This window comes from Mesoplodon bidens (genome assembly GCF_964165515.1).
Source record: "Mesoplodon bidens genome assembly, chromosome: 11".
Classification (NCBI taxonomy): Eukaryota; Metazoa; Chordata; class Mammalia; order Artiodactyla; family Ziphiidae; genus Mesoplodon; species Mesoplodon bidens.
In genome coordinates this window covers 63,733,485-63,747,076 of record NC_138167.1, presented here as the reverse complement: position 1 = coordinate 63,747,076, position 13,592 = coordinate 63,733,485, and the positions used below count along the sequence as shown (strand labels likewise).

The following is a 13,592-nucleotide window of genomic DNA, read 5'->3' as shown; positions in this document are numbered from 1 at the left end:
AGCGCCCAAGACTTCTCCAGTTCTAAAATCATGCATTTCTATTTGTTACTGAGTAGAAATGGAAAACGTTTTCTCCTACAGGGCTTACAAAAGTTACTTTGACATCACTGAAATCAAGAGAGAAAATAAAATTCTATCTTCAGAGAATAAGCTTGACAGCAAAACGTCTTGAGTGTTCGAGTCTCTCAAGGCCAGAGCTGAGCGGCTCGCTAGCTGGCATCAAGAACAACGGCATTTAGGCAGGGGAGGGGCAAGCCTGCACGGACCAGGTGAAAGGCCACCTGATTCGCCCGTCTTCGCCTGTCTCCACGGGTGCAACGCTCACACGTGAAGAGGTGACGCTTTGAGACCACTCGGGCTCAGAGCCATTCGGACCCTGGCGCTGCGGGTGTTATCTATAATTCTCACAACCATCCTGGGAAGTAGGAATTAGCAATGCTATGTTCGTGCCTAGGACACTGAGCAGGTTACTTCTCTTCCCTGAGTCCTTAGGGTCACACACTAAGAAACGCTGGCACCAGGCTTGAACCCAGACAGGACGCTACTTCCTCACGCCGAAGCAGAGGCGTTTAAGTACGTGGCAGTCACTGCAAAGGAATACCTCTCTCCTATAAGGAGCTCCCAGGAGGCTGAGAGCAGAGGCAGGAGAGCAGTTTAGAGAGCAGGTGCTTGGGCCCAAATCCCAGCTCCACCCACTGCTAGCACCATCACACCACCCGAGCCTCAGCTGCCCCACCTGTAAAGTGGAGCTCACAATCGCAGAGGCAGTGGAGAGGACTGAGAGCACCCACATAAAGCAGAGCAGGTGCCTGGCACAGAGCAAGTGTGCAATAAACGCTAGCCGCTATCACCGGTTTTCACTGCTAAACTTCTTGTTGTGGGTTGACAGTCCTACAGAGAGTAGGCAGACCACAGCACAGGGCTTGTGGGCACACAGCTCCACGACTTAGCAGCGCGTACACACCCACGCATGGGGTACAAGGGGCGGCCAGAGTCACTGCTCTCCTGGAGCCACCGCTGACACAGCGCAGTCCACCAGCTCAGGAGGGAGGGCCCTCTTCCACATCCTCACAGCATTTGCCAGATGTAAAAGTCACTTTTGTCTGTTTATTCATGCTGCACCCTCAAGGCCTAGAATAGGATCTGGCACATAGTGGGTGACCTGTAGGTGTTTACTGAAATAATGATATCTGTTCAGTATTATGGCTATTTGCATACATATTTTAATTCCAAATATTTGTCTGTAAGCTTCTCATGAGCAGGGCATATCTTATTACCCAGCATCAAACCTTATCCTTTCTCTGATTCACTTGTACATTCAATCAACAATCATTTAGCGTGTCAAGCACTGTGCTAAGTATCAGATTCCCAGGGAAGAATCACGTATTTGCCCCTAGGGAGTTCACAGCCTAGAGGGAGAAGCAATCGGTACAGCATGCTAAGCAGGCAGGCAGGAAGGCTGCCTAGGCCTGCCAGGGAGGACCAGGGAAGGTTGCCCGGAGGAGGGGCTCCCTGGGAAAGAAATGGAGGTCAGGCTGGAGAAAAGACCACTGCCCGCAGCCCCTACCCTCCAAGGCAGGGAGACAGTTCTTGGTGGATGGGAGCCTGGGGGGCTCTGCTTGGCTGGAGCCCAGGGCAGAGCTCCTTAGGAAGGGCCAGGTGTCCAGCAGCTGCCAGCACATGCTCAAGTCTTAGGCATGCTAAAGAGTGCGGCTTTACTTTGAAGGTGACGCAGAAAAGTGAAGGTTCCTACCCGGGGCAGGGAGTTGCACAGGTTTGCTTTTCCGGATGGGCTCCCCTGGTTGCAGGGTACAGAACAGATGGAACATGGCACAGGGGAGGCTAGTGCCCTAATGTTTGGTCATGGTTCAACAAATACTAGTTTGCTTGAAAGAATGAATTAATGGTTCTATTTAGAAACTTTAGTGAAATAAAGGTAAGCCACCAGTCTGCTGGGAGCTATGTCCAAGTGCTGTGGAATAGTCATAAGGCTGACACACCCACAGCAAGGCTGCCATGCAGAGAAGTCCATCCAGATCTGTGTATGTGGGAGGTGGCTGGAGAACACATGGAATGGACCACTGCTGCTGAGAGGCAAGGTGACAGTTACTTTCACACACCTCGTGCTTCCACTCACGGCACCCACCCAACCGCCCATGACTGCCCGCCACTAAAAATGTTGGCTCTGGGGTCCCAAGACTGTGCATTCATTTTGGGATGCCAGGACTTAGCCCAGGGCCTGGATCATGGCAGGTGCCAAATAAGGCTTTATGGAATCCATGCACAGGGGGCAGCAGCATCTTGTAAATATGTTATCTACAAAATTGGTCTAAAAGGATGGGAAATGTACACACCATTCCACAGGGATGGCTTTCCAGACAAAATACTGATGCACATGGAGATGTTCTCATGTGATGTGCTGTGTCCACAGTGCTCCAGTCTGAGAGGACTCTGCAGGGAGGGCCTTCTCTGAAGAAGACGGCAAATACTAGTCACGTGCCAACTCTTTAGGGCTAACATTCCCAGAACATCTTACAGCAAGATATTTATGTCCTCTTCATCTCCAAAATATCCTTCTCCTCAAAGGCTCCTTGTGCCCACAGAGTGCAGTACAGGCCAGTCCCAGCCTGGCTTCAGCCGGGGAGATCTGAGCTCTAATTGCACGTACTGCTGACAGTTGAACAGAGCTCCTGCCTCAGGGATGAGGCAGATGCAGGGCCCAGTTCCTGAAATCAGCAGTTTGCCCTCCCAGCCTGGCCCCAGGAGCCCTCAGAGATTCAGGCTGCAGCCCTCAGGCCTGCTGGGGCCAAATCCGCTGTTGTGTTCCCAGAGCCTATGAAGGGCAGAGGGGGGCCAGGCTTCCTAGGAAGCACTGGTAACACTTGAAAAGCACCATGGCCTGCAGCCTAGGCTCTCTCTGTACCCCAGCCCCCAGAGCCAAAGATGAGACCCAGAAGGAGGGCCTGGAAGTGAAGGATGCAGGGGACACCTGCACGCTCCCCGCGCGAGCCAGGGCTTGCCAGAAGCGACCGAGCCACCCACGCCCCACTGGGGAGCCTGTGGGCAGGATGTGCCAGCCTCCAACTTCAGCCAACTGGTGGCTAAAGGAGTCATCCTCTTGGGGAACCACCTCTACTAGGCCTCAACCTACCTAATCCCACATGACTTCTCACCTCCAAAACAGACCCTTGGCTCCAAAGAGGTCAAGATCCTCAGCCCTCTGCAAGGCCATGCTCATTCCAACCTCCAGACATTGCTCCAGCCTAGAATGCTGCCCCTGTTCCCAACTCACAGCCCAGCCCCACCCACCCCACGTATCTTCTCTGGTGATGCCAGCAGCAGACCCCTCTCCCCTGAACGCCATGACACTGAGAAGCAGAGCTGTGGCTTGGCCTCATTGCCCTCACTCTCCATGGAAGCCACCATCCTTTCTCCTCCCAATACCTTCACTGTGGGAATCAGATATCCACCCCTCTTCTCTTCTGAATCATTTACTACGGTGTTGGGGATACAGAAAGTGTCCCCTCCAAATGCCCACTAAATACTTCTGGCTGATATTATGTCCCTGTGGGTAATCTCTCCTCCCAAGATCACTACTTGTTCACTCATTCATCTAGCAAACATCTGAGTGCTTAGTAAGTACCGATCCTGCCTATCTTCCATGCTACCTTTCCTGCCCCCCACCCTAGGGGGAGCCCTACCTCCCCCTTGCACCCCAGCAAATTCTACAGCACCTCAAACAATGATCTGTCTCCTCCCTCAGGGAGCTTACCTCCAAATGTCACAGCCAAAGGCTCCTGGAGGGCAGGGCCATGTCCCTCCTGTGCAGGCACACAGCCAGCACGTAGAAGATGGTTCTGGAATGACCCACTTCAGTTAGCACCTTTTGGTGGGAAGGAGTAAAATTAAGCACAAAAGACTTTTCCACCTCGAGACCGCAAGGCTTTCTTTAGATTGTACAGCTCTGTGGGTCACACCAGTGAGAAGTGGCCTTCCATGGGAAAGAGGGAACTTGCTGGCAGCTTGGAGATGTGCACCTGGCAACGTGTGCCTAAGTCGCTCAGAGACAAGCAGGGCCGGTTCAGCCTGAGCAATCCAGGGCACATCCATCAGAGGAGGAGGGCGGCACTGCTGATTTATATGAGATGAAGACTAATTTCAGGGACAGCATCACAAGATGAGCAGAGCCTGAAGAATCCTTAGGATTCTTCATACAAGAGATGTTCTTGTCTACCGACATCGCAGTTAAGAACTTAACAGGGTGCCTAAGGGTTTACATCAATGACAGGACTTGTTCAAGCTACTTGACTTAATATATGCTGACAATACACACTGGCAACTTTCACCTACTTTTTTCTTTTTCTTTTCTTCTTCTTCTTTTTTTTTTTTGCGGTACACAGGCCTCTCACCATTGTGGCCCCTCCCACTGCGGAGCACAGGCTCCGGACGCGCAGGCTCAGCAGCCATGGCTCACAAGCCCAGCCACTCCGCGGCATGTGGGATCCTCCCGGACTGGGGCACGAACCCGCGTCCCCTGCATCGGCAGGCTGACTCTCAACCACTGCGCCACCAGGGAAGCCCTACTTTTTTCTTTATTAACCAGCAGCTGAAGACTTCTGTAATAGCACCATATTTAGCTACCTAATTTTTCCACAGCAGCTTCTGGCATCTGGGTAATTACGGCAATGCTGACCAACACACCCCAGAGGAACAGATTATATGTTGTGTGTGTGCTGATGGCCCCCCATCCCCCAGAGCAGAAGAACAGAGCTACCAGCCAGCACCTGTCTTGAGGCCCGACACCACTTTACATGCATTTGTTCCCTTAACTCTCACAATCCTAGGATATGGGTACTGTTAGTATCCCCATTTTACAGATTGGGAAAGTGAGAAAAAGAAAAATTAGTAACTTGCCTAAAGCCACACACACACAGTTAAGTGACAAGGCAGGGAGTCAAACCCAGACCACTGGCTCCAAAGCCTGTGTCTGAACCTGTCCTGTTGCCTCTCCTGGTCTATCCCTCACAAGGCCGTTCGTGTGCTCTAGCCTCTCCATACTACCACCTTGCTCAAGGCAGGCACTGATGGCAATGTCACGACAGTTACCAAACAGAAAGTTTCCCCACGACTGTAAAGGATTCTGTCCGTAGTTTCAGATCAGTGTTGAGAAGAACAGGAACCTGCATTTCTAAAGGCCAGCTTCACAGGAGCTCACAGGAAGTCTCTGCAGCCAGCGCCAGCTCCCCAAGTGCTTCTGCAATGCTGGCGAGGCCACAGCCTCCCCAGAGGACAGCAGGCGGAGCTTGCCTGCCTGTGAACCCAGGACTGCATATGGGACCAGAGGGGCAGTCCTGAATCCCAGTGATGTCCCAGAGGCACCTCCACACTGCATCTTGGAACTGCCTGTTCTGATCCATTTTTATCTAGTTTTACCACCGACCTTCCCACATGCTGTGAGAATGCACCTGACTATGCCAGGGAGCTGCTGCTGCTGAGTGGCTGGGATGCGCCCGTGACACCATTGCTGCCCCGTCACTCTTGCTGCCTTCGGTGAAATGTTTCCCGAGCCACATGTGCCTCTCTGGCTACTGAAATTTGAGCTCCAGCCTGGACACCCACCAGGAAGGCTGCTACCAGCCGAGGGGTAGGGACTCAGGCTGTCACATTTCCCACTGGAACTCACAGGGCCTAGCACACAGGAGGTGCTCAATAAACACACAATTTTAATAAAATGAAGTATTCAGCTAAAAGTCCATAATGACATTTCCCCCAATACCTAAAGAAGAAAAGTGTTGAGAGAATTCTGAGTCCATCTTTTTAAAACTTGGGCTCCCGTGATCACTTGTCTCTGTTAGACTATAATATCAGATGGGGGGCTTCCCTGGTGGCACAGTGGTTAAGAATCCACCTGCCAATGCAGGGGACACGGGTTCGAGCCCTGGTCCGGGAAGATCCCACATGCCGCAGAGCAACTAAGCCCATGCGCCACAGCTACTGAGCCTGCGCTGTAGAGCCTGCGAGCCACAACTACTGAAGCTTGCACACCTAGAGCCCATGCTCCGCAACAAGAGAAGCCACCGCAATGAGAAGCCTGCACACCGCCACGAAGAGTAGCCCCCGCTCACCGCAACTAGAGAACGTCAGCACGCACCAATGAAGACCCAAAGCAGCCAAAAATAAATAAATTTATAATATCAGATGGTATTTGATGTCAGACAAAATTATACACCTAATTAATCTAAGTTCATAGGACTAATGTGTTTTAGTTTCCAGCAAACCCCAGGGCCTCACCCTCATCTTTTGCAGCACTTGAGCCTTTTGTATCAGGAAAGCACCCACATGGCGTCGATGTCTCTATTCTTATTTCATCCTGGCAACCTCCCTCGAAGACCAGTATCATTTTCCCTCTTAGAGATGAAAACCCTGAAGCTCAGATTAGTCAAGCAACTTGCCCAGGGTCACACAGCCAGCTAGTAATGGCAGAGCTGGGATCAGAACCCAGATCCTTCCAACTGCAGAGCCAGTGCTCTTTCCACTAAGCCCACAGCTGCTGGGAAGGTTCTGGGGGTTTTGCCATATGAACAAAATTTTATCAAACATGGACTTTGCTTTAACCAGCAGGCAGGAAGTAAGTGGGGTTCAGGAAGAGTAACCTCCAAAAAAAACCCACACAAAATAATGTGATTAGGAAAGGAATTCCTCATGGGCACAGACTAACAAGAAGATGCTCCAGCAAGCTCAAGGGTAGTGTGTTCAGCCCTCTGGCCACTTGCCTGTACTGTCCAACATGATGTCACATCACTGCCGTCCATTTTTCCATACAAAACTCAAAAGTAATGCCGCTTCTCAGGCCAAGCCCGGTAATTAGTGTACGTCACACCAAGTCATATCAAGGCTAAACGTGGAAAGGAAGCTCTGAGAATGGACAAATTGACAAGACCTTAATTAACACCTCTAACCTCTCTCATTAATCCAACTCTCCTAACAAGGTAAGTTTACCACCTTCACTGAGAGCTAAGCCATACCTGCTGCCACCTAGATCTGACCACAAATGCCTGGCTGGATTTGGGGTATGTTCATCTCATCCCCCAAATCCCAGCCAAAAAAGAGGGAGGGGGTGTCAGGCACGATTGGCTTGGTCTCTGCATTCATCCAGAAGAAATCATGGGCATTACCTCCCAGAAGCTGTCACTGGACACTTCGACTCCAATGGAATCATCATAAGTGACAGACATCTCTTCAAAGGGTGAGGGAGCAGCAGGGAATGCTTAAATTCAGAGGTCAGCTTCAGATGCTCAAAATCCGTAGACAAACCTATAAAAGAAAAACATATCATTGTGGTTTTAAATTCCCAAGGTAAAAAAGCAAGCCACCTCCATTTCACAACTTCCATTTCCATTACTGCCTTCAGTACAGAGCAGTCTAAAATGTCTCCTTTTGGTGGGAGAAAGTCAATAAACTCTAAACTTGGCACTGACATACATGTGTGTGTTATGTGCATGTGTGTGTGTATTTCACAGTAACAAGTACACCTTTCAACATCTTAATTGAGGAGCTCAAAGAGCTTTCTGCAAACAGTCCCGTGTGCTTAAATCAACAGATTGACAAGCTTAATCGGCCTCATCCCTCGGAGAAGGGGACAGAGAACATGTGAGGAGAACACGCCAAGGCAGAGTCCCTTCATCTCGGGGCTCACTCTTTTCCAGCCTGTCCTACCCATCCGACAGGACTAGGACCTGGGGTAAAATGTGAGTGGAAATAACCCCCCTTCGACACCTGACTCCACTCTCCACAGAGTTTCCACCAGGCTTTGCTTGTGTTGGGCACTGTCTCCCCCTTTCTATGACTGGCTCATTTCAGCCACTGATGACCCAATTCAGACCAGTTTATTCTGACACAGTCTGTGTGAGGGTCAGTTAGAAAGAGTAAAGTTCTAAATCCAAGCAAGGGTAACAGGGTGATTATTTCCCGTGCCAGAGGGAAGAAGTTGAAGGACCCCCTGCTATATTCACAAGCACAAATCACACTGATGGAATGACCCGTCTACAACCAGATGAGATTCCCTGACTTCTTGGTGAAAAAGTGATTCCACCCTCCCTTATATATCCCCCTGCATTCAGACCACGCAGCCAGAGATCTGAAACTTTCCTAACTGCCGCAGCCAGGAGTCCAAAGCCTCAGCTTAGCCAGAGGAGGGAGAAGGTAGGGCAGAGTGATCTACATTGTTACACTTACAAGGTGCAAGACTTTGCTTTGTTCTAGGTACTTTCCCACATGTTATCCTACTTAATCCTACTTAATCCTCGCGATTCCCTGTGAGACAGTCTAGAAGCAGAGTAAGGAATACCAGCTGCCTGGGCTCTAATCCCAGACCCATTACTCACTAGCTGGGCAACAGTGGGCAAGGTACCTAAGCTCTCTGTGCCTCAGTGGCCTTATCTGTAAAAGAGAGACAATACTGCAAGTTATTAGTGTGAGGGTCAAATGCGGCAGGACATACAGGGGTGAACGGTACGTGGTCTCCAGTAAGTGCTATGTAGTAAGTGATAATGTAATTATTATTAGATAGTAATTATTATCACTATCATTACTTTTATCTCTACTTTACAGCTGAGAAAACTGATGCTAAGGGAGGCTAAGTAATTTGTCCATGGTCACCCAAGCAACGAATGGTGGAGACCAGCAGGACACCAACTGTGCTTGTTTGTTAAGGTGATATTCTCTCTATCATACCAAGATGTTTTCTAAAATTGATCTCAAATTTAAATAAATCAGGTATTTTATAACCTAAGATCTAACTGCTAACTAAAAGGTTTAATCTGATGTATTTCACAGCTTCCAAACTTGAACACAGCCCTGTACGGACAATAAATTTGAAGTAAAGAGCAAATTATGGTACCTCGAAGCCAAGTACTCCACATGCACGCACTCTGTAACCAGGCAGAGTCTCATGGGTGCCACACACGCACTCTTCCAGACAGCATGCTGGCAGGATCTCTGCTCCATAATCACAGAGGCAGCGTGTCCTTTTCATGCCTGGGATATAACAAAGGCCGGACAGGCTTCTCTGGCCTGGGCCCTGGTGCTACGTTTCACAGCATTCCCTTCCTGTGGAATCCGATGCTTTTAGCCAGGGTCCTCCTAGAAGCACCCCAGTCCATGATTGCAGCAGCAGAAAGTTTTCTACCCAGAGCAGCTGGTCTCTGCTCCAGGCTCCTCAGGGAATATCTGGGCTTTCGGCTCAGGCTAGTCTCAAAGTGGCCAAATCAAGCCACTGGCTGGGCTGCCTGGCCAGCTCCAGGGAGTAGCTGCAGGGGACAGGTGCAGGGAAATCGGGCGCCTGCTCTGGGCAGAGAAGCAGTTTGACACCTGAAAAGCTCATTTTCTGCCTGGGTTCAGCCCTGGTTTAGACACTAACAGGAGATGAGTTCTGCACAAGATTTATTTAGAGCCTACTAAGTGCCAGGAGCCAAGAAGAGCTCGCCACCAGGCTCAGCACGAAAAGACACAAGACTTCTAGGAGCAAGACACTGAGTCACCGAGTACGGATGCCCTGCCCAGTAACAAAACCAAGAGACACCAGACCTGCAGAGGGCACTGAAGATGAGGCATGTGCATACCTGACCAGGGGAAACAAGCAAAGTCCAGCTTTCTTTGCCCAAGTCACACAGTGGCAACTTGGTAATTTTCCCTGTCAGTCCAGGGACCTGTTGCTCACCAAAGCATGGTGCTCAGCGACTGTGACATTCCCAAGATCAAGGCCAAGCTGACCCCACCGGCACCCCGCGTAGCCACAGCCTAATGTGCAATGACTGCAGTCAGCTCACCTATCTGTGTGTGTGTTGTTTAGAGTTGCTTCTAATGCAGAACCAGCTCCCCCGCACAGATTCTCAGCTCTTGTTCCCCATCTCCCCACTTACACATTCTCCAAGCTTATATATGGATGTCATTAAGTAAATGCCATAATCTAAGTAAAACAAAATCAGGAAGGCCAATCTCTTTCTGTAAAACTGTGCAAGGCCTTCCATTTATATTAATAACTGACTCTTGGAAGCTCCATGCCACCACTTCACTTCTGACGTGTAATAATTCGGAATTGATGACACTTTCCTTCTGAAGCCTCAAAGCAGATCTGTTCAGTCTCCTCTAAGAGGTCAGAAGTCAGCAAAGACATTCAAAGTCCTAGAGAGGAAACCGAGGCAAGGCATAAAAAAAAACCCAAGTAGACATAGAAAGTAAGAGGAAGAACTGAAGATCTCCTGCCCAAAGAGTTAGTGAGATAATGTAGATGAAAGCCTAGGATGGTGGCAATCAGGAGAGCTCAGATTCACGAGCTCTACCACTGATGAGCTAGGTGACCATGGGAAAGCCATTCTGTCCTCTGAGCCCCAGCTTCCCGAGCTGTGTTCTACCAGGTCTGAGCGAGGGTTACACGAAATGGTGCATGAAGGCCCCAGGATCCCAGGTTGCAGCCCATGGCAGGGCCTCCCTCAGTGGGAGCCTCGTCTTGGGCCAACACCCTTGGCTCCAAGTGTCCTCACTCTTCCCTTCAGCTCCACATGACAGTCGTAAGGCAGACAGGAAAAAAAGAGGGGCCTGGGGGACCAGGGTCGGTACCACAGAGTAAAACCCAACTGGTATTAAAGCACCAGTTGACCTGAAAACTCATCTCTGACATTCACAGAGCAACACCAACTTCTGCGGGGCTTGAGGTCAGGCTGCCGCGGTCGCACAAGCGGAATTCTCAACCAGCATCTCCCAAGGTCCCCCCTTCCTGCCCTGCAGTAGGGGTCCTGCCCAACCGTCCACCTCTCCCAGAGCACCCTGTACCACCCTCAGTGATCCCGGTCTCTCCTGGCTCTCTCCGCCCTCTCTGATAACCCCCTCTCCTTCTCCCCATCACTGGCACGCCCCATGGTCCATTCTTGAGGCTCTTCCTGTACCTCCCAGCAATGTTTCATCCCTTCCTATGACTTCAAATGTCACCAATATGTGGGAAGCAGAGGCACCTCTTCCAAAAGTCAGCCCCTCAATAAAATACGAATGAGAATATTTTCCTCACAGGACTAAAGGAAGATTAGAGACAGGGAATCAAAGTCATGTGGCATACATCTGACACCCTAGAAGTGGTAGCCATTGCTCTTAAAATCACCACCCAGCAAACCACCAAAAGGTAGCAAGAAATGCCAGTGACTGGGGCTGGATTTGCTTTTTGTTTTCCCATGATTGTTGCTACTGGGATAAGCACCTGTACGAGGCTTCCCCTACCACCCTGATACTATCACCAGCCCTCCTTCACTCAGCAATGGGGAGGCCAGTCATCACCTAATGCCTGGGAAGACATTCTCATGAGCCAGACACTGCACTAAGTGCCTTGCATGTGCTGGCAACCTGCAAGGGTGCTGGCCTGGGATGAGCTTCCACTGAGGGAGGCCCCGCCATGGGCTGTGACCTAAGGTCCTGGGGCCTTCATTTAATCCTAATGAGAACCCTCTGAGGGAAGTGTTAGCATCATGCTCCTTGTTAAAGGGATACTGAGTCACAGAAAGGGTAAGGAGCTTGCCCAAATGGAGTTGAGATCTGAATAAAGGCAGGTTCACACACCAGCGATACTCTTAACCACTAACAGTAACTACCTCAGTGTTGAGCTCAAATCTTCTAGAACATAAAATGTGAAGAACAAAACACTTGCCGCCGTTTCTTTGTGAGTCACTACTGAAGTCCAGTCCTCACGGACAGTCTGCTGATCTTAGCCTTCGTGTGCATGTGAGTCATAACACTGATTTTAATCTGATTTCCCTCACTAATGTCCTGTATAAATTGTATGCATTGCCCTATGTCCTACCTTTTCATTGCTTAATGGTGTCATCTGTTGCATAAATATTCTTAATTTTAATATAGTCCAACATCAATATTTTCTATTATAGTTAGTGCTTTTTATGTCCTGTTTAAGAAGTCTTTTATTATGCTGAGGTCATAAAGATGTTCATTTACCTTTATTATCTTTTAAATGGTTTTGTTTTGGTTGGTTTTTACTTTTCATACCCAGAAATTATTTTTGTATGTGATATGATATACAAGTCAAGTTTCATTTTTTTCCATATGGATATCCAACTTTCCAGCATGATTTGTTAAAAAGAGCTTCTTTACTTCCGTATTCTGCAGTGCCACCATTGTCCACAGATGTGTGGATCTTTATGTAGGCTCCCTATTCTGTATTCCGTCTGCTCTTGTGACAATACCACATTGTCTTAATTACCACAATCTTACAAGAATTCTTGGTATCTAGCAGAAGAAGTCCTCCGACTTTATTCTTCAAGAGTGGCTTGGCTATGCTTGGACGTATGTATGTATGTATTTATTTAGCTGCACTGGGTCTTAGTTGCCGCACGGGGGATCTTTTAGTTACAGCATGCAGGATCTTTAGTTGCGGCATGGGGGAATCTTGTAGTTGCGGCATGAGGCCTCTAGTTCCCTGACCAGGGATCGAACCCAGGCCCCCTGCGTTGGGGAGTCTTAACCACTGGACCACCAGGGAAGTCCCATGGCCCTCTGCATTGCCATATACACCTTAAAATCTCCTTGTTCAGTTCCAACCAACCAACGAACCAACTAACTCTGCTGGGATTTTGATCAGGATCTCGTTGAATCCTCAGACCACTCTGAGTTAATGGACATCTTTACAATACTGAGTCTCCTAATCTGTGGAACGTATTTCATTTATTCAGGCCTTCTTTAATTTCTCTCAATATTGATCTGTACTCTTTTTATAGAGTTCACGCACACCTTTGGTCAGTGTACTACTCAGCATTTAATATGACATTGATATTATAAATAGTATTTAAATTTTTTTTTCACTTTAACTGTTCATTGCTAACATATGAAGCAACTGATTTTTGTATACTTACCATGTATCCACCAACTTTGCACTATTTATTTCCTTTTTTTGTACTTATTATTTCTAATTATCTATAAATTCATTTGGATGACCCATACACACATTCATATCATATTCAAATAATGACAGTTTTATTTCTTCCTTTGCAATTCTTAGGGCTTTTACTTCTTTTCCTTACTTTTTTGCACTGGAGAGGACTTCCAATAAAATGTAGAGATCCTTTCTGGTCTCAAAGATGAAGTATTCAACATTTCACCATTAAGTATAATGTTTGCTATAGGATTTTTTAAAAAATATCACTTTTCAGGTTAAGGAAGATTCCTTCTACTACAATTCTACTAAGAGCTTTTATCACATATGGATGTTTGTGTAAGATTGGCTTTATTTTTCCTTAATGCTTGGCAGAATTTGTCAGTGAAATAATCTGGGCCTGGAGTTTTCTTTAAGCAGTCCTAATGACAGATTCTAGTTAAAAAGTAGAAGACTGTTCACATATTTTCTATTTCTTTGTGATGATTTTGTAAAGTTGTGGTTTTCTAGAGAATCCAGTTCATTTTTTCAAATATATTAGCAAAAAGCTGTTCATATTATCCTCTTATGACCATTTTAAAGACTGAAAGACCTGTAGTAATGTTCCCCTTTTCATTCTTGACATTAGGTTTTTGTGCCTTTTCTCTTCATCAGTCTCATCAAA

General features: G+C 48.2%; 1 protein-coding gene across 3 annotated transcripts in view; it reads right to left on the bottom strand.

Moving 5' to 3' along the window:
- The window catches only part of PACSIN2 (protein kinase C and casein kinase substrate in neurons 2), a 141,145-nt gene that overhangs the window by 34,670 nt on the left and 92,883 nt on the right, over positions 1 to 13,592 (bottom strand). For all 3 annotated transcript variants that reach the window (XM_081250323.1, XM_081250325.1, XM_081250324.1), the window contains exon 2: positions 7,176 to 7,314. In XM_081250323.1, coding sequence (XP_081106449.1) covers positions 7,176 to 7,235 — 60 coding nt within the window. In that variant the 5' untranslated portion in view covers positions 7,236 to 7,314. The remainder of the gene's footprint in view (positions 1 to 7,175; positions 7,315 to 13,592) is intronic.